We start from the raw sequence: 24,690 nt of genomic DNA, 5'->3' as shown, positions 1-24,690 counted from the left end.
TCGGGTATAGATTTACAAGTGAAATTATGGAGCGAAATCGGAGGATTTCCGTCATAAATTTCTAAAGAAACTTCTAGTGGAATTTTGGAAGGAAATTCCGTTTGTATTCTTGAAGGAATTTTCGTATGTATTCCTGAAGGTAATGCCGGAGATTTTTCTGGAAGAATAGCCAAAGAAATATCTAGAAGGAAAAATTGGAGAAGAAAAGAAATCTTCAAGGAATTTCCTCATGAATTTCCTAAAAAACAAATTTAGTGAGGGATTTCTAGACAAGGAGAAATTACAACTACATGAGAAAAATTTTCGAACGGTTTTCAGAGGAATTTGTGGATAACTTTCCGGAGGAATTTAGAAGTTCCTAGGAGAGCTTCTAGAAGAATTTCAAGGAGAATTCTTGAGCCCGAAGTTTTTCAAGTTGTTTTGCACCAACCTACCCCCTCTGGATACGCCCTTGTATCATTCCCATCATTGCTTTGTAAAATCATGAAGTTTGAGGTGTTACACGACCTATTTTGAATAAATTTAGAAAATGGCCGTTCCGTAGGTCCCCGGATTGTGACCGATGTGGCCGGATTGAATAAGAATGGGCCAGGAACCTTAAAAATATCATTCCCATCATTGCTTTGTAAAATCATGAAGTTTGATGTGTCGCACGACCTATTTTGAATCAATTTAGAAAATGGCCATTCCGTTCGTTCCCGGATTGTGACCGATGTATCCGGATTGAATCCGAGTGGGCCAGGAACCCTAAAAATATCATTGCCATCATTGCTTTGTGAAATCATGAAGTTTGAGGTGTCGCACGACCTATTTTGAATAAATTTAGAAAATAACCATTGCGTAGGTTCTCCGGATTGTGGCCGGAATTGATCCGAGTGGGCCAGGAACACTAAAAATATCATTCCCATCATTGCTTCGCAAAATCATGAAGTTTGATGTGTCGCACGACCTATTTTGAATCAATTTAGAAAATGGCTGTTCCGTAGGTCCTCCGAGTTGTGGCCGGAGTGGATCCGAGTGGGCCAGGAACCCTAAACATATCATTCTCATCATTGCTTTGTAAAATCATGAAGTTTGAGGTGTCGCACGACCTATTTTGAATAAATCTAGAAAATGGCCATTCCGTTCGTTCCCGGATTGTGACCGATTTATCCGGATTGAATCCGAGTGGGCCAGGAACCCTAAAAATATCATTGCCATCATTGCTTTGTTAAATCAATGAAGTTTGAGGTGTCGCACGACCTATTTTGAATAAATTTAGAAAATAACCATTCCGTAGGTTCTCCGGATTGTGGCCGGAATTGATCCGAGTGGGCCAGGAACCCTAAAAATATCATTCCCATCATTGCTTTGCAAAATCATGAAGTTTGATGTGTCGCACGACCTATTTTGAATCAATTTAGAAAATGGCTGTTCCGTAGGTCCTCCGAGTTGTGGCCGGAGTGGATCCGAGTGGGCCAGGAATCCTAAACATATCATTCTCATCATTGCTTTGAAAAATCATGAAGTTTGAGGTGTCGCACGACCTATTTTGAATAAATTTAGAAAATGACCATTCCGTAGGTTCTCCGGATTGTGGCCGGAATTGATCCGAGTGGGCCAGGATCACTAAAAATATCATTCCCATCATTGCTTCGCAAAATCATGAAGTTTGATGTGTCGCACGACCTATTTTGAATCAATTTAGAAAATGGCTGTTCCGTAGGTCCTCCGAGTTGTGGCCGGAGTGGATCCGAGTGGGCCAGGAACCCTAAACATATCATTCTCATCATTGCTTTGTAAAATCATGAAGTTTGAGGTGTCGCACGACCTATTTTGAATAAATCTAGAAAATGGCCATTCCGTTCGTTCCCGGATTGTGACCGATGTGGCCAGATTGAGTCCGAGTGGGCCAGGAACTCTAGAAATATCATTCCCATCATTGCTTTGTAAAATCATGAAGTTTGAGGTGTCGCACGACCTATTTTGAATCAATTAAGAAAATGGCCATTCCGTAGGTCCCCGGATTGTAACCGATGTGGCCAGATTGAGTCCGAGTGGGACAGGAACCCCAAAAATATGATTCCCATCATTGCTTAGTGAAATCATGAAGTTTGAGGTGTCGCACGACCTGTTTTGACTTAAAATTGTAAATGGCCACTTATTCCGGGGACAACTGACCCCAACGGAATCTGGAATAATTCTGGAACCGTACTGTGGATAGCCTCGAAACTAGTATAAATCGAAACTTGGGATCCATCCGGATGGAATGCAACTTGTTGCGAAAGAATCGGTCAAGAAATGCGATTTTTACAGCAGTTTAGATTTGTGAAAGCCCTTAAAAACAGACGTTGGGGACGGAAAGGTTAAGCACTTTGAAATTCATTAATTGCCTTGAAAACAAGCGCATGTTATCAAAGGTAGCTGCGATATGTGTTGTGGCGCGCATACATTTACTTATGTTTCAGTGCGCGCGAAACCACGCATCGCAGGCACCTTTGATTGCATGCGTGTGTTTTCATGGCAATTAATGAATTTCAAAGTGCTCAACCCAACTCCAAATAAATCAGCCAAAAACTGACTTAAAGTTTATTTAGTAATAGTAGAATTCTTAGTGGAATTGTTCATTGGCATGTTAACTTCATTTCCTGCAAATCTGGGCTCAATCGGACTTTTCCATCCAATTTCCTGTACAAAATAGTAACAGAGGTGTATTTTCCCATATATTTCGGCTGAAACCCCCATATTAACTTCAAATCAATTGCGCCAGCTTATGCAATAACCGATCAGGCTGAAATTTTCAGAGAATGATTTTCTTACCTAAAGGCAAAAACCTGGAGGGTGCCCCGTAGAATCCGATGACTTTTTTTCTCCCCATACTAGGCTGGGCCAGTCTAATGGGGATGATGGCTGCTTTCAATTCGCCCGCAGGTGTCGGAGCGTCCATGGTTCAAAAAATTGAATATAGGACGAGACTTCTTTCGAACCATGTGTCGTCTAATGTCCAATCGCTACACTTTAAACGCACATCTTTTCAGAGTGGGGCGCTCGGAAAACAATCTCTGTGTTTGCGGCGAGGATTATCAGGACATTGATCATGTCGTGTGGGCGTACGAGGAGATTCGCGGCCCCAGATCTGCATTAACTGAACATCTCCGGGTCCGAGCAAAACAACCAAAGCCTATTAGAGAAGTGTTGGTGGGCTTTGATCTCGAATAGATGTTCCTCGTTCACCAATTTGTGAAAGTTGCTTATGTAAGATTGTGATCTTAGTCTGCCCACCCCCTTGTATGTCGTACCCCATATCAAATGTCTTCTTCTTGTTGTCCATTTCAATGTCTGTCGTTAACCCTTTTCGTATGTCTTCCTCTCATTGTTGTCTCCAAAAAAAATGTTTGTCCCGTTACAGATGTGAAACATGTCAACTATGTGAACATCAGCAACGTAATTACTTAAGCACCCTAAATTCCCTTCCTTTCCTACTATATTATTGTATTCCCTAACCTCGACCAAACCGCGAGTCTTTCGGTTCCCCAAAACTAACATTATGTATAAGATATAGGAAATGAATTGTTAAACTTGATTTCGGCTCCGTAACGCTTCACGGCAATTGATCCTCTAAAATAAACGAAAGATTTAAAAAAAAAATTAATCGTGTACAAGTAATTTAGTGCTCGGAAATATAAAGCACAATTGATGAACAATTGAATTTTACTTGAAACCTTGTTTGGATTTTCACTAATTTTAGTAGTTTTCATTCGGAAATGCGACGGCGATTTTATATATTCTACCGCAATCATAAAATATATATAGTATAAAAAGCAAGGTGCGTAGCGAGCAAGATGGATTGATCAGTTGGAAGCAGAGCATTAGTGATTAATCATAGGTTTAATCATGATTAATGAATAATTGGTTATTTAATCATTATTCATTAATCATAATCATACAAAGAATATGATTTGATCATTAATCACTAATCGTTATTCATCGAAATTTGCATTTGTTCATTAATCACTAATCATATTCATAACTGTTTTGGGTTTATTCATTAATCATCAATTTTAATCAGTGCATACATCGCTTATATTCATTAAACTTTAATCATAATCATATAATTTTTATACCTTTAAATAACCCAATTTGGCAACAAGGTTCTTGATTATTGATCATTATGCACATCATTCAATTTAGTTATTCATAATCATTAATCATTAATCATATCGATCGTTAATCATTAATCATACATATATTGTGTAAACATTTAATCACGATCGGTAATCATTAATCATACTCAAAACGTTAATCTTAATCGTAGTCATAATCGTAATTAATCGTAATCATAATCGTTAATCATTGTCAAAAATTAATTTATTCGTTAATCATAATCATTAATCATTGTCACAAATGAATAAATCATTAATCATAATCTTTAATCATAGAGTTGAATGATTTAATCATAACAAATTTAATCATTCATAGGAAGCTTTATTCACTAACGCTCTGGTTGGAAGACGGTTTTCGGACCATTCGATGATGTGCAGCTACGAACCGAATAGAATGGGAACAATATTTATAAACGGCACATACAAACAACTCCGGTCTTAATTTAAAATAATCAGCTACATAATCAGGCATCATTTTGGAATCTATAGTCTTATTGAACACAGTGTTCTGAGGGTTTTTGAGTGAAGGTTCTAAAATAAACGGGAAAGAATTTGCAAGCCTATCATCCATGTACAGTACACTTCCTTCACCTAGTGGTGAATGACAGACTCCACCGAAGCGACCATATGCCGCTCAAAGCGTTTTTTCTGGTGTTGGGTTAGCCAATAAACAGACCTGGCATAACGGCCCTCCGGCGAAGCAGAAGGTTTGTGCAGGCCCAAAAAACCGTCTGTAAAACCAATAATTACGAAAATGGATGTGGAACTTGCAATGGAAGAGCAGCTTGACGCTGCTTCTCTTGAGGATGGCTGGAGAGATATTCGATTCGCCGTTGTTTAGCACCACAACCGCACCACCAGGCACGGTGGCCCCGGATTAGAAAAACGACTGGTATAACGTCTAATATGACCAGTTAGAGAAGGAGAAGAATGTACCATGGGCCAGATCGCTGCAACACCACACAAGGGCGAACGAGACACTACACTAAAACTTAAACACACGAAAGTGCTATGAGAAGTTGAACCACTCACGTAACGGCCACGTGCCACAGACTGACATTTGTAAGGACATAAACTGGAACCATTTTACGAACGAGCGGCAGCACTACGAAGAGCATCTGACTGAGCCATTCATGTGGCATAAAAACGATGATGGTATGGCGTCGAACCTGGGAGCACGTGCACAGGACACATGTTTCCGTCTCCGGATTTCTAGGAAATCCTGAAGGACACTGGCTGGCTGAAAACAACAAAACCCCTACTGGGGATGACCAACTACCAGAAGAGCTACTTAAACGTGGTGATGAGGCACTGGGTAATTACACAGATTTGGGAGGAGAATGTTCTGCCGCATCAGTGGATGGAAGGTGTCGTGTGTCCCATCTACAAAATGGGCGATAAGCTGGTTTGTAGTAACTACCGCGCAATCACACTGCTGAACGCTTCCTACAAGGTACTATGTCGTCGAATAGCACCAATTGAAACAGAGTTTTTTTTTTTCGTTTTTTTATGATCTTTATATATAAAAAACCACTTACCAGGTGTTCGCTTTACACCAGGTATTGCATAAATACAGCGAGTACAACGTGTCCACACTTAAATCTATCCCATCACCGACTTCAAAGCCTCCTATGATACAACCGATTGAGACTAGCTATTGCAGCTAATGCATGAACATGGATTTCCAAATAAACTGATACGGTTGGTCAAGTGACAACCCGAGCAGCACAACTCAGACAAAAATGGTTGCAGCAACTTTACTGTGACTGAATCTGGTCACATATGAGTTGCAATAACCTATGTGGAATATGTGTGCTACTAGGGAACGTATCGGATGATGGACGTGGTTCGAGTTTCAGAGTTTCGTTAGAGTCCGTCTCCGAGTAAGCATTGCTGTTAGCATCTCTGTGGAACGCTTCCCAGCATTAAATAAAATACGAGTGATACTATTAGTAAGACCCCTACTACGGTCCTTATCTTAGGAGATATGAACGCCCACAACCCGACCTGAGGAGGCGCAAGGTTAGACCCAAACTAGTTCCCCTCTACCATAGTTCATCCACTTTTTTTTAATGTCCATATCGACATGACCATCATCCACCAGCCCATCCTTCCCGTGTTAGAGTTGGGGATTGCTTCCAACCTCTATGAGAGCAATTTCTCCAACACCTCTCCCTCTAACATGTCTAAAAGGCTGCACAGTGGCGGAAACCTTCGTTCAAATTTTCTTTTAGGTGAAAAATTCAAGCAGCATATCAGGTTTTGTACGGCATTTGTATGGGGGCCCGCCACTGTGGGTACTTCGCGGGGTTAAAAGACGTCCTCCAAAGCGCCATGGACAAAAAAACACGTCGATCTAGTTTCTCTGGATATTTCGAAGGCGTTTAACCGCACTTTTACCCCACTAGTGCTTAACTGTTGGTTGACGGGGTTTCACTGTTAACATCCTAGCCTTTGTTTACATCTTCCTATCCCGTCGGTCTTCCGGATCCTTGTCCACAACTCCGCATTCAGAACCTACCCAGAGGAGACTGTGGTCTGTTCTGTCGGTTACCCTGATTCTGATTGCCATGAACAGGGTCTTCAATGGCCTCTACAAGAACATCTACATCTTCGTCTACGCGGACGACATCTTGCTGAGCGTCGAAAACATTCAAGCGTGAACGCGTATCCTAACCTAAAAAGCGGTTAGTGCAGTCCATCGGTAGGTAGATAGGATAAGGCTTCACCATATCGGCCGGAAAATAATCCGTGTTCATGTGTGCAACGGGTGACAACCGATCCCAAACCTGAAACTCGTAAAGGTCTATCGACCGAGGATTGTCGTTTATCCTTAATTTCAAGGTAGTGAAAGCCAACTATAGATCGACGTTTAACCTTGTTAAAAGCGTTGATTGCATGTTATTCGGCGACTGCACAAATGCGCATTTTTTCGAAGGTGATGTACTTTTTACAATGGTGCGAGTTGTGGAAAGATAAAAGCTTATCAATAGGGGAAGAGGTTCGGTTGTGGGCACCCTTTTGTCTTTGATCCATAACTTTGGCCCTAGTTGATCTTATGCCAACATTTGTATACCAATGGAAAGCTAGACTAATAACCTTACTACTAGCGAAAAAAATAGTTTGATTTCATCGGTTTGAAAAAAAATATTGACAATTTTTCTAATTTGACGTTTTTGGACATTTCAATTTTGTGGTTCGGTTGTGGGCACCCAAGAAAACTCGGCTAAAAATAAAGAAGCATGAATAGAAACCACCCAGATTCAAAGAAAAGGAATAATTTATTCATTGTAATAGCCAGGAGGCACTAAAAAATCAGATCAATCCACTTAACAGTGATGTAGCCTCCATCGGTGCCTTAGGGAGGATATTGAAAAAAAAAAACACATAAGAAAATTCTAAAATAGCACTTTAGGTAAATGGGTTTTAATTTATCATTGATTTACGTTTTATTGAATCCTGAATAATCACCCTAGCGGTAAAAGCACATTTCTCGTTCATTATAAAAATTAATATTTTGGCCATAAATGTTGATCCCATAGTCCAATCTGACCAATTTTCAATAGTAAACAATGCGAATAGTAAACGAATGCGAATGCAACTTGTTGCAAGAAAAAAGTGTGGATATAATAACTAGACATACCCATAGAACAAAACTATGAATTAAACTCATTATTTCAATCAATTATGTCTAAATAATTATAAAAATGCATAAAAACGTCATTTGAAATAAGGTAGGGGACAACTAAAACGATATTGAATGATTTGTTAATAAAATAAGGGTGCCCATATAACCGAACCGAATTTCGCAGCCTTTTTGGAAAATGAAGAAAAAATATTTTGCGCTAAAATTTTAATGGCAATCGTCATTGAACCTCAAAATAGATTAAATTTACTGTATAAGTATGCATTGAAACTACATTTTTGAATTAAATCACTTCAATTTATGACAATTTGAAAAAGGCTAGAAAAAACTTTCGTGTTGTTTTATTTGTAAAAAAAAATGATTTGTTCCTAGTTCAAAGTAGAGATCCCCATCCGGTTTGATATTGAGCACAAAACATCATGTTACAAAAGCAAACTAATAACGGTTGTCAGAATGACAGCATCTGTTATCTGTCAAAAGATACGTAGGGATGCCCACAACCGAACGGTGCCCACAACCAAACCTCCTCCCCTACCATATAAGAAGGGGCCTCCTTAGCCTAGCGGTAAGATGCTCGGCTATAAAGCAAGACAATGCTAAGGGTGGTTGGGTTCGATTCCCGGTGCCGGTCTAGGCAATTTTCGGTTTGAAAATTGTCTCGACTTCCCCGGGCATAAAAATATCATCGTATTAATTAGCCTCATAATATACGAATGCAAAAATGGTAACTTGGCTTAGAAACCTCGCGGCAATAACTGTGGAAGTGCTGAAGGAACACTAAGGAGCGAGGCGGCAATGTCCCAGTGGGGGATGTAATGCCAATAATAATAAGAAGAATACCGCATAGGCATTAGTGTAACTAGCCCCGAGGCATAAGAAGGGCTAAGGTCCCTTCATCTATTTTGATCTTTTTTTCGAAAATTCGTGTACATTTTACCAATGTACAATGTTCCAGGAATTTCGACGGGAAGCAAAACTTACAGGGATTCTAAAGGCAATCCATCAGGGATTCCAAGGAGTCCGAAGGGAATGTTTCAGGGATTATAAATCCACCCGGAATGTCGACGGGAACTCTCCAAAGATTCGGACGGGAATGTTTTAGAAAATCCGACGGAAATATTTTAGGGATTGCAATGCGAATCTTCTAGAGATTTCGAATGGAATCCTCCAGAAATTCTAAAGGAATATTTCAGGGATTCCGACGGGAATGTTCTAGGGATGTAGAAGCAAACTGTCGAGGGATCCCAAAGCAAATCGTCGAAGGATTCCGAATTAATCCTCCTGGGATTCCATAAAGAATCCTCCAGCGGCTCTGAAGGGAATCCTCAAGGAAGAGATGTTGAAGCAAATCGTTGAGGGATTCCGAAGCAAATTTTCGAGAGATGCATGGTCCTGCTTTGTAGTCGCGCGTCTTACCGAACGGCTAAGGAGGGCCCCCGCTTTAGCATTAGCATTAGCATTGTTACGGTGTAATTCGTAGATTGGACACTAGTGATACTCATGTTTTACTTTTGAGATCCTTATCTAGAATGCTATCAGGAATCAAGAAGGGGAGTGGTCCTTGATTCCAGTCTTAAACAAAAATAACAAAAACATGAGGATTACTACTTCTGGCCACGCTCATCTTCACCGTAATAGGAGAGGAAGGAAGTGTTGATGTGGTACTTACTTAACGAGAGGCCACCGACTTAGCGACACCCTCATAAATACCACGGAGTTGGATAATGAGGAAGGTATTCGTTGGGTCAGGATTTGCCTGTAGCTGGCAATGTAACCTTGGTAGATCTTACCCCGTAACACACCATGTAAAGGTGTCTACCCAGCGTTACGGATAACTGCTAGGCAAGCGGAATTCTGCTGGAAAACTTTCACTCCAATCCGTGATGGTTGACCACATGTCTTTAACTGCTGGCGTTCGCTTCGGCTTCGGCTCTCCGTTGTTGTTCATAACAAACTTACTTTGATGCTTTCAAATTGCTTTTTCATAATTAACACCAAGTTCAATTTCACTGCCATACAGGAATCTTTCTCAACAATGAGAAACAGGCTCATTTGTCCTCCACTCATTTCATCATGATAGTGTGAATATGGAAGATTACTTGTTTGTCTTCAAACTTTTTCATTACCGTCAACTGGGGGGAAGATGATCATTGAGGTGAAGATGATCATTTGATGTGTCAGTCAAAAGTGCCAAATTTTTTTTATGAAACGGTAGTCAACAATATTCTCCGTTCAAGTAATGTTACCGCTAGGTAGAAATCCGAGTTTTTCGATTATAATCATGAAAATGTATTTTGTGGAAGAAAGAGAGATAGTCATAAATGACGCTATTTTCGTTTCAAATATTGACTTCGTAGACTTCTTTACGTAGTAAATTCAACATTCATACAAATAACTTAGTGTATTTTGACTACTAGGTCATAATGATTTTAGTAGAGCTGTCTTGATCAACTTCACCCCAAACCAGATTACTCAAAAAATGTGTGATAATTTATTTTTCTAAAAATAAATACGAACGCATTTCAGAAAACTAAAGTTGTTGATTATTGCAACGGATAGCAGTACATGTTTTGAAAATATTTGTTTCGATTTAAAATGTAAACACACATTGTTATTGCATGTTTTGTCTTAAAAATGATCATCTTCCCCCCAGTTGACGGTAATTCATTATGCTATATGTTGAAAATTGATATCACTTATAACTAACTTTTTAAATCCCAGGGGACTAATTTTTTTCTAGGGAGGGCTAACAAATATACGCCAATGCGCATAGGACAAATAACAGGGCCACTTAGTTTCATGACATCGGATACCCTGGTCGACGTTAAAGCCTGGATCAAAAAGAACTTACACCAGGATCGGGAGAACCAACGGGCAGCTTCCAGGACCACACAGCTACGGGAGGTCAAAGGATCCTCGGCACCCTTGATCAGCCTCAAGGACCAGCAAATCAGATTTTCACAAAATTTCGACAGTATGCCCTTCTAGACCATTTGTGAAATTTGCGAGGTACAAAACTCACTCGGAAATAAATCCGAGGCGAAAGCTCCCTACACTGGCACTGGTGTTATTGCTTTCAGCCTCCTCTTCTGACAGTTACTCTAAAACTGGTGATATCATGACAATTACAGAACTAATGTCATTTCAAAATACACGAAATAAAAAAAATCAACACAAAAATATAACACTTCACCTTTCGGAGACCAGTAGGACATATTTTTTATTAAATATTTGAAGTTTGAAGTGAAGTTCAAACACATTCTTGTTATCTCTTATGAGATTCTAATTCGTTTTTGTTCAGGGACTGATTTCATTGCTTTTGGCATTTTGGATCTTGTATGCAGCAAACTTTTACAGAAATGCTTTTGGGAGGTATTCCACTTGCTAACTAATAAAATCACAGAGAACGAACATGAAAATTTTAAAATTCATTATACACGTATGTAAAATCGCTACACAACGACGCCAACGCAGAATGCCTTACATACAAACCCATTCTCACTCATTATCTAGACTTAATTTATCGCGAAAACGACAATTTTTCACCGCATTAGTTACTAGTAGCACTCAAAGAGTATTTCTGCTTCTGCTACTCAAAAGTAAAAATGCACACATCTTTGCCTTCAAATAATGCAAATATTTATCTCCAAATTCTCCAAAAACTCTCAAACCCTTCAGCAAATGCTCACCAGGATGCGTCCGCTGTGCAGCTTCGTACTTCTTCCGCAGCATATTGTCTACCTTTGCTTGATTACGATGCTCCGTTGTTTCGGTGTCTTCCGAGGATGATAAACTCAACGCCGCATCAATCTGAAAAAACACCAACCAAAGAAAAACAGATCCATTTTAGAACCGGACGCAGACCAAAATGGTTTCTGAACACAACCTAAATCGACTGCATTTCTTGCTGATGTCATACAGTATAACTGGCTGTAAATTTGATTTTGAATTTTAAATTATATCTACACATGAGACCATCTACCTCCCTATCCTTCATATACACAAGTTGTCGGCACATAAGTTTTCAAGTTTGAAGCACTGATACGGGTATTCAAAATATCTATATAGGCAATAAATAATTCACTTGCAAACAAAGTACCTAAAACACATGCTGCTGTGCGGTTTGTGGACACGATGAGCACCTTTACACAGCATAGCTATCATATCTACTGCCGTCTGTCGTGTTCGTGACAATAGTCGTGCCAGAGTGCTAAAAGGACAAAAGCTTTCCGGAGGTTAAATTTATTGCGAAATTTTATCGCAATTAAAATCTAACCGTGCCGGAACGGCAATGTAACTGCTGCTGCAATATTTTGGAAATCGATAGCTTTGAGTGGCTTCGAAAAAGCTGATATTGGTTTCATCTGAGAACTCGTATTAAGTTTCTGGTTGGTAATCCTTCTGAAACATGAATAAGGTGAAACAACATGCTTTAATTTGTAAGAAGGTGCTCCTAAAAGATATCTAACAGTTGAAGCTCTCCAGAAATTTTCCCAGTTGTCTCGCACTATCTTTTCAATCCTTTTTTACATCCCCTCAAGGGAGAAATGATGGTATTTCCAGGAACTTCGCAGTGCCCCGAGATCTAATCAAAGGTCATATTCGGAAGCATTTTTGCTGAGGCGTTTCGCTCTGAAGTGCGACGATATAACTTGGCAGAATCAGATAATACGAGGACTGGTTTCCTGGACGGGTGGGATGCGTTGATGAAAGCCGCTACTTCGGCCCAGAATATTGTACAGATTTTCGGGTGTCCTATCCGTCATGTTGATTCTAGTGACCCCGATGCCTACTCCACAGCCTGAATCGTAGCTTCCTAGCAAACATCATCCTAACCATCAATAGGGGAAGGTGGGGAGACTTGATCACCCCCTGTTTTATCGAAAACTAAAGTAGTTTTGTTCTAGCGTATTTTTTAGTATAGATCCTCTAGGCAAATGACCTTTATGTGGTGAGTTATTTTTTGGATTGACAGCCTTATTAATTCTGCAGGGCGGTTTGTATGTTTTGACCTTCCTAAAGATTTTTTTATTGGCCACGCAAAATTTGAACAACTTTTCATAACAATGACCAAATGCTTTCGTTTTTTCACAGCAACAAGCCATAAATACGCTTATTGATCTGTACTGATGAAAATGTCAACATTCCATCAAAGTTTTAGGATATTTGGATTTGAAGTTATTGCCTCAATATGGGGACACTTGATCCCCCGTTAGTCACCCATACAAAAATTTGGCGAAAAAATTCAAAAAAATTAAAAACCTTTCTTAGGCTTCTAATTTTTTGTAGATTTGACGGATTTGATGAAGGGTTGGCTGGAAAAATTATTTATTGCGTAGATATCATAGAAAGGGGATCAAGTCTCCCCAAATTTTAAAATTGCATATGCTGTCGAATTCAATAACAAAAATCGTTCAAGTATACGCACAGCAATTCGATAATTCCGCGTATTTTGAAGGGAAAATATTTAAAAAATCTGAGGGCACCTTACTAATTTTATCAAAGCAAGTTCTTGGAGAGGGATCAATTTCCCCAAATATTTTTAAAGTCGATTTTTGACAGCACTCCAAAAAATCGATTGTGTATCAATAACAACAATAATTTAAGGACTGTCATACATCAGTAAAGTTAAATACTATATTTCTGAGTCCGTCTGAGAGTCTGTGTGGAAATCGCGTATGTTTATTTATTTTTGGTTGTGATACATCGGAAATCAGAAAAGGGGATCAAGTCTACCCAGTCTCCCCTACATTCCCCAAATAGTTGATTCGTCTAGGAAAAGTTACTTAAAGACAGTGCATAAAACACGTTTCATTGGCATGAACAAATTCATCAAAATCAGGATATTAGGACATCAGATAAAGTGATGTTTCCAACAAGGTCAATACTCTTCCATACTGTGCCAAGCTATTCTGGACATAACCTCGAACCTAGAACTCAAACATGTATGTAAATCACCATTACCAAAAATTTAACGGCTCCTGAACAAATTCCTTAAAAGAAAAAAACCTTAATATCATCATCTGTGGGCCATCGCCTGCAATAAAAAAAATGCATTTTTTGTGAGCATAAAGATTAATTAAAGATTGCTTGAATTCTGACCAGTAAATAGCCCAGAAGCTAGTTCCCAACTACGCAGTTTTGTGAGGCTGTTCTCGCCTTTTTCAGTCTATTGAAGGCAGCTAAAACGTTATTACATCTATCATCCGACGTTTCGGTGCTGTGCAATTATGTATGAGTTGTGTCAAAACAATCAAAATTAGGGAAGGTAAACCGAACCGTTGTTTTACATTTTCCATAAATAAAGTAGTGCAACAATCTCGTTGATACTTTCCGAACCACCCTTTTAACGGGACTGTCGTGTATTCTATATGTAACAGCTGTTCGAAACTAGTTTACAGCTGCGAAAATGGGAAGAAGTAAGCACTAACTGATAAGCTACCACAGTTGTAGGTCACGCCAATACCATTTGTTTTTAAATATGCCTTTGTTCTTTATTACATTCACCTTCGCGTACGGAGCTCAACCTTACGGAAGGCTGTGCAGTCTATTGCACCATGATAATCGTTCTAAGTGAATGACATAATTTTGAAACAACTAGTATAGGACTTATTCGATATTGACAGCTAAAATAGTTGATTTCACACGGCGTCCAATGTTGTCGGGTTTTACTCCTCTTCTACTTCATAATTTGCAATACATGTAAATTGAAAATCATGCTTCCCATCACTACCCTTTCCGGTTTTGTCCGGCATTCCGCAGGATAACCATCTAGGGCCGTTTTTATTCCTGTTGTTTATCAACAACGTTAATTTTGTTCTCAAATGTCTGAAGCTATCATCGATCTGATGACATTTTTTAAATTGTGCAAAATCTCAATCCTATTGATAATATTTACATTTAAAAAAAGTGGTGATATTTCGTAGCAGGAAAACTCACGCGTCGGCGAGACAGCATTCTGGTATGGACAATGCGTGGAGACGCGTAGTACATTGTAGATTAGTTCCACTAGGGAACGTTTTCCCTCGCCAAAATGTTTCTATCTATTATTTTGACGCTTTTTTCGCCTAACCTACATAATTTTAGGTCTAGTTTTGTTACGGCCATCTCAAACACGGAAAATATGAGGAAATACCCAGAAGTTGTTTTGCCTCGAAGTAACGTTTTGGGGTCTCTTCCGCTAAAGCATTCTCAAGACGCAATGTTTTTGCAACAACGACTTGAAGATTTTGCTGAATGGTACCGTATCATCCGAATGACGTTAAATGTCGCACAATGGTCTATTCTGAAGAGATGATCGCAGGGATGGGGTACGGGGTGAACTCTTCTCAGAAACAGAAGGATTGATGGTAACCATTCAGGATCGGGTAGTAACGATGATGTACTATCGGCACTACACACTTAAATGTTGTCACCAATCATGGCTGTGCAAATCTCGGTTGAAGTTCATAAGCTGAAATATCAGTTGAATTGACGTTTGGTTACGGTGGATTCTTTGAGTGCCACAATAAACAAACATTTTTTTCAGCAGGGATATCTGCTGAACTCAACGAACCGAGCACTCGGCTGTGCGGATCTCGATCAATACCATAAATATATTAATAAATTCCGGGAGTACAACTTGCAAACTCATCAACTGTTCATTGATGTCAAAGAAGCGTATTAATCAGTGAGAAGAAATGAGATGTGACAAACAATGTCTGCACAGGGTGCTCCGGCGAAAGTGATTAGGCTGATAAGTGCACCCCTAGATAGCTCGAAGTATTCAGATTACAGACGAAGTGTCAACCTCGTTTGTGACCCATGGTGGATTAAAGCAGAGTGATGCACTTTCGAATTTATTGTTCGATATTGCTGTTTGATTTTTTGGCAACCGACCCGGCAACGAAATAAGGACTATGATTGGAAATTCGGTACCTGGAATATCAGGACCCTAAATGAACGGCGAACTGCAGAAGGTTGGAGTGAACGTGGCCGCTATTCAAGAAGTCCGATGGCCCAGGTCCGGAGAACGTGAATTCCGAGCCGTGGACCCCACGACCAACACTGCATTCAAGTATAACATCTATCACAGCGACGGTGAAAAAGCAGAGCATGGAGTTGGTTTCGTAGTGATGGGCAAGCAGATGAAGCGAGTGATGCGGTGGAAACCCATTAGCGAACGAATCTGTGTGTTGAGGATACGGGGCAAATTCTTCAAATACAGCCAAATCAACGTTTACGCACCGACAAACGATAAATCCGAAGACGTGAAGGACACGTTTTATGAATGTCTTGATAAAGCCTATGGAGAGTGCCCAAAGTATGACGTGAAAATTGTTATCGGAGACGCTAACGCTCAGGTTGGTAGAAAGGACTTTTTCCGTCTCATAATCGGTAGGGAGAGCCTTCACTCCGCTACCAATGACAACGGCCTACGGCTAGTAAATTTTGCTGCTGCCAGAGCGATGGCCATCAGTAGCACCTACTTTGCACGAAAGAACATCCGAAAGCACACCTGGACACACCCAAATGGTGAAACTTGCAACCAGATAGACCATGTTCTGGTGGATGGGTGCCATTTCTCGGATGTTATCGATGTGCGGACATTCTAAGGTCTGATCACTACCTCGTTGTCAGTAAAATTCAATCACGGTTGTCAACTGTATCGAACGAAAGATCACAGCGAACGATGCGTTACAATATCCAGCGATTGTCGGCGGAAGGAGTATCAACTGAGTATCGCCAGAAGCTCGACGAACGACGAAGCGACAACATCAACGATCTATGGGAGTCGATCCATGGAGCGGTGAGCACAACAGCACGAGAAGTGGTAGGCACTGCACAGAGGCGACCCAGGACGGGTTGGTTCGATGTGGAGTGTCAGAGAGTGGCAGACGAGAAGAACGTTGCCAGCAGCCGGATGTTGGTGTAAGGGGCCCGATCGAAGAGAGATGGGTACAAGGAAGCAATAGCAGCCGAAAAACGAACCCACCGCAGGAAGAAAAAAGAGTACGAAGAACAAGTTATTAGTGAGGCACAGGAAAACATGGAGCAGAACGATATGCGGAGGTTTTATGAGTCTGTCAATGGCGTGCGGAGAAAGACAGCGCCATCTCCCGTCATGTGCAACGACCAACAAGGGAATTTGCTGACAGATAAAACTGAAGTGGCTGCCAGGTCGAAGCAACACTTCGAGACTTTGTAGAATGGAGGAAGTGACGGTGCATCGGTGAACAGAATAAATATTAGCGACGATGGACAAGCTGTGGAGTCACCTACACTAGATGAGGTTAAAAAAGCTGTTAAAGAGCTGAAAACCAATAAGGCTGCGGGGAAGGACCAGCTTCCGGCTGAACTTCTCAAACACGGCAGTGAGCAGCTTTATGAAGTGCTGCACCATATTATGTCGAAAATATGGGAAGACGGGGAAATGCCTGCTAGCTGGTTGGACGGCCTCATTTGCCCTCTATTTTAGAAAGGGCACAGACTGAAGTGCGCCAATTATCGAGGAATAATCCTCCTTAATTCGGCGTACAAAATTATGTCTCGTATTCCGTTCAACAGATTGAGACCGCTTGAAGAGTCCTTCGTCGGTGAATACCATGCAGGTTTTCGTGAGGGCTGATCATCGACGGATCAAATGTTTACCCTGAGACAAATCCTTGATAAATTCCGGGAGTACAACTTGCAGACACATCATCTGTTTATTGATTTCAAGGCGGCGTACGATTCAGTGAAACGGAATGAATTATGGCAAATTATGCTTGAACATGGTTTTTCGTCGAAACTGATACGGCTGATTCATATAACGTTGGACGGATCGATATCAAGTGTAAGGGTTGCGGATGAAATATCGATGTCATTTGTTACCTTAGATGAATTAAAGCAGGGTGATGCACTCTCGAATCTACTGTTCAATATAGCGCTCGAAGCGATACCATTATCACATGATCGCATATGCTCCTGGGATTTGCGGACAATATCGATATTATCGGGATTGATCGCCGTGCCGTGGAAGAGGCTTTTGTGCCTTTTAAGAGGGAGACAGCGAGGATTGGACTCACAATCAATACCAGCAAAACGAAGTGCTGGCAATCAACGTGGGTTCATTAGTGGTGCTGGTAGTGAAATGGTGCTGGATGGTGAAAAATTTGAAGTGGTAGAAGAATTTGTGTATCTTGGAACATTAGTGACGTGCGATAATGATGTTACCCACGAGACGAAAAGGCGTATTGCAGCTGCAAATAGGGCTTATTACGGACTTCGTAACCAGCTTAAGTCCCGTAGTGCAAACGAAAACAAAACTCGCGCTGTATACTACTCTGATTCTTCCAATGACTTTATACGGCCATGAGACATGGACGTTAAAGAAGGCTGATCGGATAGCTTTGAGCGTAAGGTGCTGCGGACAATACTCGGCGGTAAACAGGAGAACGGTATCTGGCGGCGTCGCATGAATCACGAATTGTACCAGGTGTATAAAGGGCTGGATATTATTAAGCTTAAACACGGCAGACTTCGGTGGGCTGGTCACGTTGTTCGTATGCCGGAAGAACGTCAAGCGGAGATAATATTTAGTAGAGAACCCGGAAGAGGACGCAGGCTTCGTGGAAGGCCGCGTACCCGATAGCTTTTTGCAGTTGAATAGGACTTGAGGGCGCTCAATGTTCAGGGCGACTGGAAGCGATTGGCCCAGGATGGAGTCCAGTGGAAAAGGATACTCCATTCGGCGTAGGTTCATCGAAGAGCTGTAGCCCATCAAGTATCAAGTAAGTATTGCTGTTGATGGTGCGATTAGGAGATTGGACGTGAAGAAGAACGGCACTATCATGATACGGTCGCACATGATGCTGAGTTTTGCGGACGGCATCGACCGCAGGACAGCAGTGGGTGCTTTATAACGGATGTACTCTGAGCAATTATCCTAACTCAATCAAAACGAATCACCAATCTAAAAAAGGTGCTTTCATCCTTAACGCGTTCGGGTCAATATGACCCGAATAGCACTTGTAAATTGTAATAACTTTTTAACGCAGCATTATGAAGGTCTGAAACAACTTGGCTTTTCCTATTTGATTAGACATTTTCTTTGAGGCAATATAACTCACGAACGGATGGACCGATTTGCAAGGTTCCCTTACTTATTGATTGGTCTTGAGATCACCTGTGTTCATGCATATGAAAAGATAAAACATTTCGCTGGGTAGTCAAACAAATGAATTTAAAAAAAAACATCAAGCTCAACTAAATAATCAACGAATGACAACCCGAGCAAAATCGGGCAGGTTCGTCTTGTATTGTATATTCGTGAATTAAATACCTTTTTCGATAAATTTTATAATGTACGAGAAAGGCATCATCATCACCACTAGGTAGATCAATCTAGGATTTTATATTTGTTTTCACTGTTGTAATTTAATGTAATTCTGTAATTCTCTAATAACAGTTCCCCTGTCTTCTATGGAAAATTCTGTAATTCTCTAATGGCAGGAGTCTTCTATGGAACATTTCTTTTTTTTTCGACAGGGCGCTGAACAACCATTGTTATCCATTACAATGCATAAAGACAACATTTGCCGAATAATAAAATCCCATATAAAGAATGTGGGTTTCTTCAGGCTTCAACATTTCGACTGCTGTATTTACATCTGCAGCATTATACTAAACAGAAAGCAAAAATACATCATAAATTACATGCAGTATGGACATCGTTTATCTCTATCCTCACTCTGCTGCCTACCTTATTCGATATCCCATTGATGATTTCAGTGCTATTGCCCAGAACGGATAAAAACTTGGACTTGATTGCACTTGGAGTTTTCCCCATGAACGACTTGAGCTTGGTCGCTCGAGCATCGGCTGTGTTGGTTCCATTGAGCGAACCGGACGTTTCGCCACTGGTCAGGTCATTTGGTTGACTGGCTCGGTCCCTTGCCTTGGTGGCCATCGTTGACGCAAATGCTGCAATATCCATTACTGTTACTGAAGAGCACACTACGACGGACGAATTTCACTTTTTGCTGCGGATAACTGCCACAGGATCACGAATCATCCGAAGGGGGTTAAAAATAGAAAATAATTCTCTCCACTTGTCTCGGACACAATTTTATCCTGTTGTGCCAAGGTATCAATTTGCTGGAGCACTTCGTTACATTGCTGAATGTGCCCTCTTGTGGAACACCGTGCGTCACCTTCACACTTTCTTCCCCTTGGAGCCTTGCGCTCTTCACTGATGCCACCACAAGGGAAAACAAAATTTATGTAATCCTCTCAAGGCTTGCAACATTGGACTAATTTCCCGAAGCTTTTCATCACACTTTGCCACTTGTTTCACGCTTTTTTCTTGCAACTCGACATATATCAATTTGCCATCAGCACCACTTCACGATTGAACCGAGAATGAGAACACCGTCTAATTGATTAGAAATTAGCTACGACAGGGACAGTTGAGAGTACGTTTAGCGTCCTTAAAAAACATTGAAAATAGGCTTATAACATCAAACTTCTCCTTTTTCCAGAGCGTACATCTAAAGCCACACCAAAATAAGCCATCTAACCTACGGGAGAGTTACGGAAAAACTGATCCATTGCGACGTTTTCCTTCGTGTGAGACCGGTTCGCAACCGATTCGGGATGGAATGGATGTGTGAGTTTTCCTTTCAAAATAAAGTGTATTTCCCGTGCTGTTGATACATTCAGTACCACCCATGCGTTAGGCGGATTCACAACCTTGCTCGCAGTTAGTTTGACTCGTACTAGTGGCTATGTAAGCACTATAAAACCGAACTTTTGATTCAAGTTCGGATGGCTATAGTTTTACTCATACTCAGGAGCGTTCAAAAAACATCTTAGACCGAACAAAGAAGCGAACCCAGCAACCTTTACTATGGTCACGCTTTTTTACCGCAAAACAAAAAAAAACCTCACTGTTTTATGGCAAGGCTCTAAAGCAAAATTTTTTTTTTTAAATAGTGGCTGAATTCCTACTAAACCAAAAATGTGTAAGCATAGCGAAAATCACCTGAGTTTTTTTTCAAAGGCTTGGCAAATAAAAAACATATTGGTATTGTTGATAATATCGTAATTATTTATTACTAATTTTGGTTTATGTTTGGAAAACGGATTTCCTTACAGACAATAGATAATTTTTCGGTAGAAATTCCTTGAGGTTGTTTCATTTCATCATTTCGAAAAATTTCACTTTAGAAGTTTTTTCTCCTATTTATTTAACAGAAAACAACAAACAACGGTGTGCCGCTGCATTTTCTTCAATCGGTCTATTTTTTAGAATTCTCGTCTTTTATAATTTACGTGTCACCCTGTATCGGAAAAATCACAGCACACACATAAACAACTTTTGCTGAACCGGTTCACCCACACCTTCGGCACGTACTTACATACACTGTTGGCTGTTGTAATTGAGGATAGCATTTTCAGCTGACAAATGCATAAACATGAAAGCCGCACCACGCTTGGTGGGTGATGTGGGTGAACATTTTCCTTGCGAACACTCCCACCATGTAAACACTCACTCGAGTAAAACTCGAAAAGCGTGGGAAGTAGGACACAAACAAAAACATGAAACCGATAGCTGGAAGTGCGTAAACTAGCAAGAGCATAACCCAGAACGTGCGACAACGTGAAGTGTAATTAAACCTCCAAAACGTTGTGAAACTTCCACTGAATACCACGTGGTGACTTCTCTTACAGCCATATAATAGGGGAATACTCATCCGAAACTTTTTAAAAAATGATAGGAGTATGCAATATACAAGCTTTTCAAAATTTGGCTTTCATCATAGCCTTTTATATTTTTATTCATTGATTCATTCATGTTGTAATCTAGGCATCTCATTTCCAACAAAATAAATATGGTTTAAATTTCGATAGACGGGATAGAAGATATTTGATTCACAACTAAGCTTAGTTGGCTGTACGAATCAATAAATTCATTTTCCGTTTTGGACTTTTACCAATATAATTATACATGGGAAGTGGCCCTTCAAATTTGATTTTTAACATTATTTTTATGATTGAATTGTGCTTTTTAATAATTACCTCCATTTTATCCTTGAATTGTTCGATTTCAGAATTGTTTCAAGATTTCAGCCCTATTTACACTAATATTTACATAAGAACTTGATAACCTAGATTGGAACTAGTGCCCTAATAGCAGCCTGGTACGAAGTTAAGCAACTGAATCGATCTTTACTCTCACCAAAGCGCTAATGAACAGTTTTGATACCGGTCAGACGGTGGCCCTCAGAAGTCCGTGTCCTGAAAATAGTGTTGAGGATCATCACTTGTTTTGTACTAATTGGAGTTTCAGATGATGAGTTTTAGCGCAGCTCTCTCAGACCGGCAAACCGTATTGGATCACGGGGGGTGATTTACTTGTAGCCCGCCATTTTAGGGTTACAATTAAAACCCCATGGTTCTTGGGCCAATTTAGCTCAGACCCCAAAAAACTCAAAGGTTCAGCCCAATCGGGTTGTACGCAAAGGTGACGTTGAACTACGTAGCTGTATGTAATCTACAGGTTTCCGACAGTTCTGTGCGATGAGATCAAAGCAAGCGTTTTTCAAGCCCAGCCTGAATCTGCTTTCGATGTGATGTATATAAATTTTGGACCAACATTTGAAAATGAAGATAAAAATAAAATTTTCAAATAATCGAGGATGAACAACACTCTCAAGCGTTCACATATCCAAATTACCAATTGATAAAAACTCGCTAGAGAGTAAGAATCGTTCGATAATTGTATCTCGATTCGAAGCATTGGTAACAATCCCAAACATCCGATTGAACTTCATTGTTGACATTAAATTGGTATTATTTATGTTTATATTATTTTAAATGATAATCGATTACACAATTTGAAAAGCACAAGCCTGACTGATAGTGTACAGTTGCAACCATCACCGACGCAAACTGCTACAGAGACTTACCACCCTTCGCTAAGTCAGTCTAAGCCCCTGGTGGCTCATTACAGAAAAAAACCATTGCGAAAGCTGGGCTGTCAACGGCGTTATTGATAATAATAATTATTCCTTCACGTGAAAGTTGTTTGAAAGCAGTGTTTAATCTACCAAGGTTGTATCCAACGGTTGATCTGTATAAAAATTGTCCATCATCGATACTACCAGTTTCTGCATTAAGAGAGCTCCAGTGTTTGCTGCAGATTCACAATAACATGCATAACATGGAAGCACATCATAATCAGGTTTTGGAGTATGCTTCCCATAGATATTCGCTTCGAAAAGCTGCTGTTCTAGTAACGTTACGCACCAATACAGAGATGGCTAAGAGAAGTGTATCTTATTACAGCAAAAATGCTTCAATGATCTGCCGATAACATTGAAACATGAGCGTAATGTTAAAACATTCAAACAAGCTGTAAAAACATTAATACGATCGCAAACTCAACGCTACGTCAACTAGCAGCTCATACTTACCTCGACCTACATCAAATTCGAGCTCAACTCGCTGTAAAACAAACTTCGGCTCTCCTAGCTCGTGTCAGCGGTAGACACCTGTTTCTGTCCCAGACGCACGGTCAGCAAGAAACGCCAGTTTCCATCTTAGCACAACATGCTTTTGGTAGCCTCTTCTGTCATGTCTACTGTGGTATCTCCAGCTCCAGTTGCTAGGTCAGCAAGAAACGCCAGTTTCCCTTCCAGGTAAAAGAAATTGGTATAGGTCTGGCCGAAGCCAATGATACTGCTCCCGTTTTCAAAATATTGAATGGTTCCAGCACAACACGCCTTTGGCAGCCTATCCCATCATGGCTCCTGTGGACTCTCCAGCTACATCTGAAGTCGCTCGGTCAGCAAGAAACGCCAGTTTCCCTCCCAGGTAAAAGAAATTGGTATACGTCTGGCCGAAGCCAAAGATACTGCTCCCGTTTTCAAAATATTGAATGGTTCCAGCACAATACGCCTTTGGCAGCCTATCCCATCATGGCTCCTGTGGACTCTCCAGCTACATCTGTAGTCGCTCGGTCAGCAAGAAACGCCAGTTTCCCTCCCAGCACAACATGGTTTTAGCAGCCTCTCCCGTCATGGCTCCTGTGATCTATTCAGCTCCATCTGTAATAGCTCAGTTTCATTAGTCTATTTGCCTATTGCCAAAATATCGCCACCTCATCATCAGTTGTTAATGTTAATGTTTCATTGATTATGTTTATATGTATAGTGAACAATTCTGATGCTCTAAATTTGTTAGTAGTATAGTTTATATGTTCTTAGTAATTATTATGTGAATTGTAAATGAACTATTGTACTTCCTTAAAAGAGAATATTTCTCACTGGAAGTGCACCAAAATTGTACAAAAAACGAAAAGAAGAGGAGGTTTTATGCCTTTGGGAGAAGTGCTTCAGTATGAATTCCACTCCCAGGGGCTTTTCCCTGCTCCAAAATAAAAAATAAAGTAAATAAAGTAAATAAAGAAACACAAAAAAAAAAATTGCGTCGGACTTGGCGTTTACTCCGGCAGACACCTACGAATCAGCGAAAACGAGCCGAAGTTTTACAGAACGCATCCACTGCAGCAGCGAAGAAGATTCCGAGCCCCTCTACTGCATCAACAGACGTAAGCAAGAAGCTATTGTCAAATGCCCCTAAGCTTTCCAAGGAAAACGCACGTTTAAGTTAGCATAAACGAACTGCACCAGCTAAAAGCCCTGCAATGGCGGACATAAAAAAAACTTTCAATGAATAACTAAAGAAATGCTGATAAATTACTAAGTTGAAAAGCAGGCCAAGTTCTAGTTGGAATGTAGTGCTATGGAAGAAGAAGCTTGCAATGCACTTACGAGATTGACTGATTCACCGAAATCAAGTGCTAAACTGTTAGCAAGTTTTTAATAGTAAATATTATCATACATAGATATTGTAACACACTAGAGTCGATTTTTACGC

The 24,690-nt window shown here is 40.4% G+C and overlaps 1 protein-coding gene across 1 annotated transcript in view; it reads right to left on the bottom strand.

Moving 5' to 3' along the window:
* LOC134216258 (uncharacterized protein KIAA0513) overlaps window positions 1-20,335 on the bottom strand; it is a 35,107-nt gene extending 14,772 nt beyond the window's left edge. Inside the window, exons 1-2 of the mRNA XM_062695197.1 lie at window positions 19,511-20,335; window positions 11,478-11,598 (exon numbers count right to left, since the gene is read on the bottom strand). Coding sequence (XP_062551181.1) covers window positions 11,478-11,598; window positions 19,511-19,744 — 355 coding nt within the window. The 5' untranslated portion in view covers window positions 19,745-20,335. The remainder of the gene's footprint in view (window positions 1-11,477; window positions 11,599-19,510) is intronic.
* Window positions 20,336-24,690: the final 4,355 nt, after the last annotated feature.

This window comes from Armigeres subalbatus, chromosome 2 (genome assembly GCF_024139115.2).
Source record: "Armigeres subalbatus isolate Guangzhou_Male chromosome 2, GZ_Asu_2, whole genome shotgun sequence".
NCBI classification, from domain to species: Eukaryota; Metazoa; Arthropoda; class Insecta; order Diptera; family Culicidae; genus Armigeres; species Armigeres subalbatus.
This window is presented reverse-complemented; position numbering and strand designations above follow the sequence as displayed.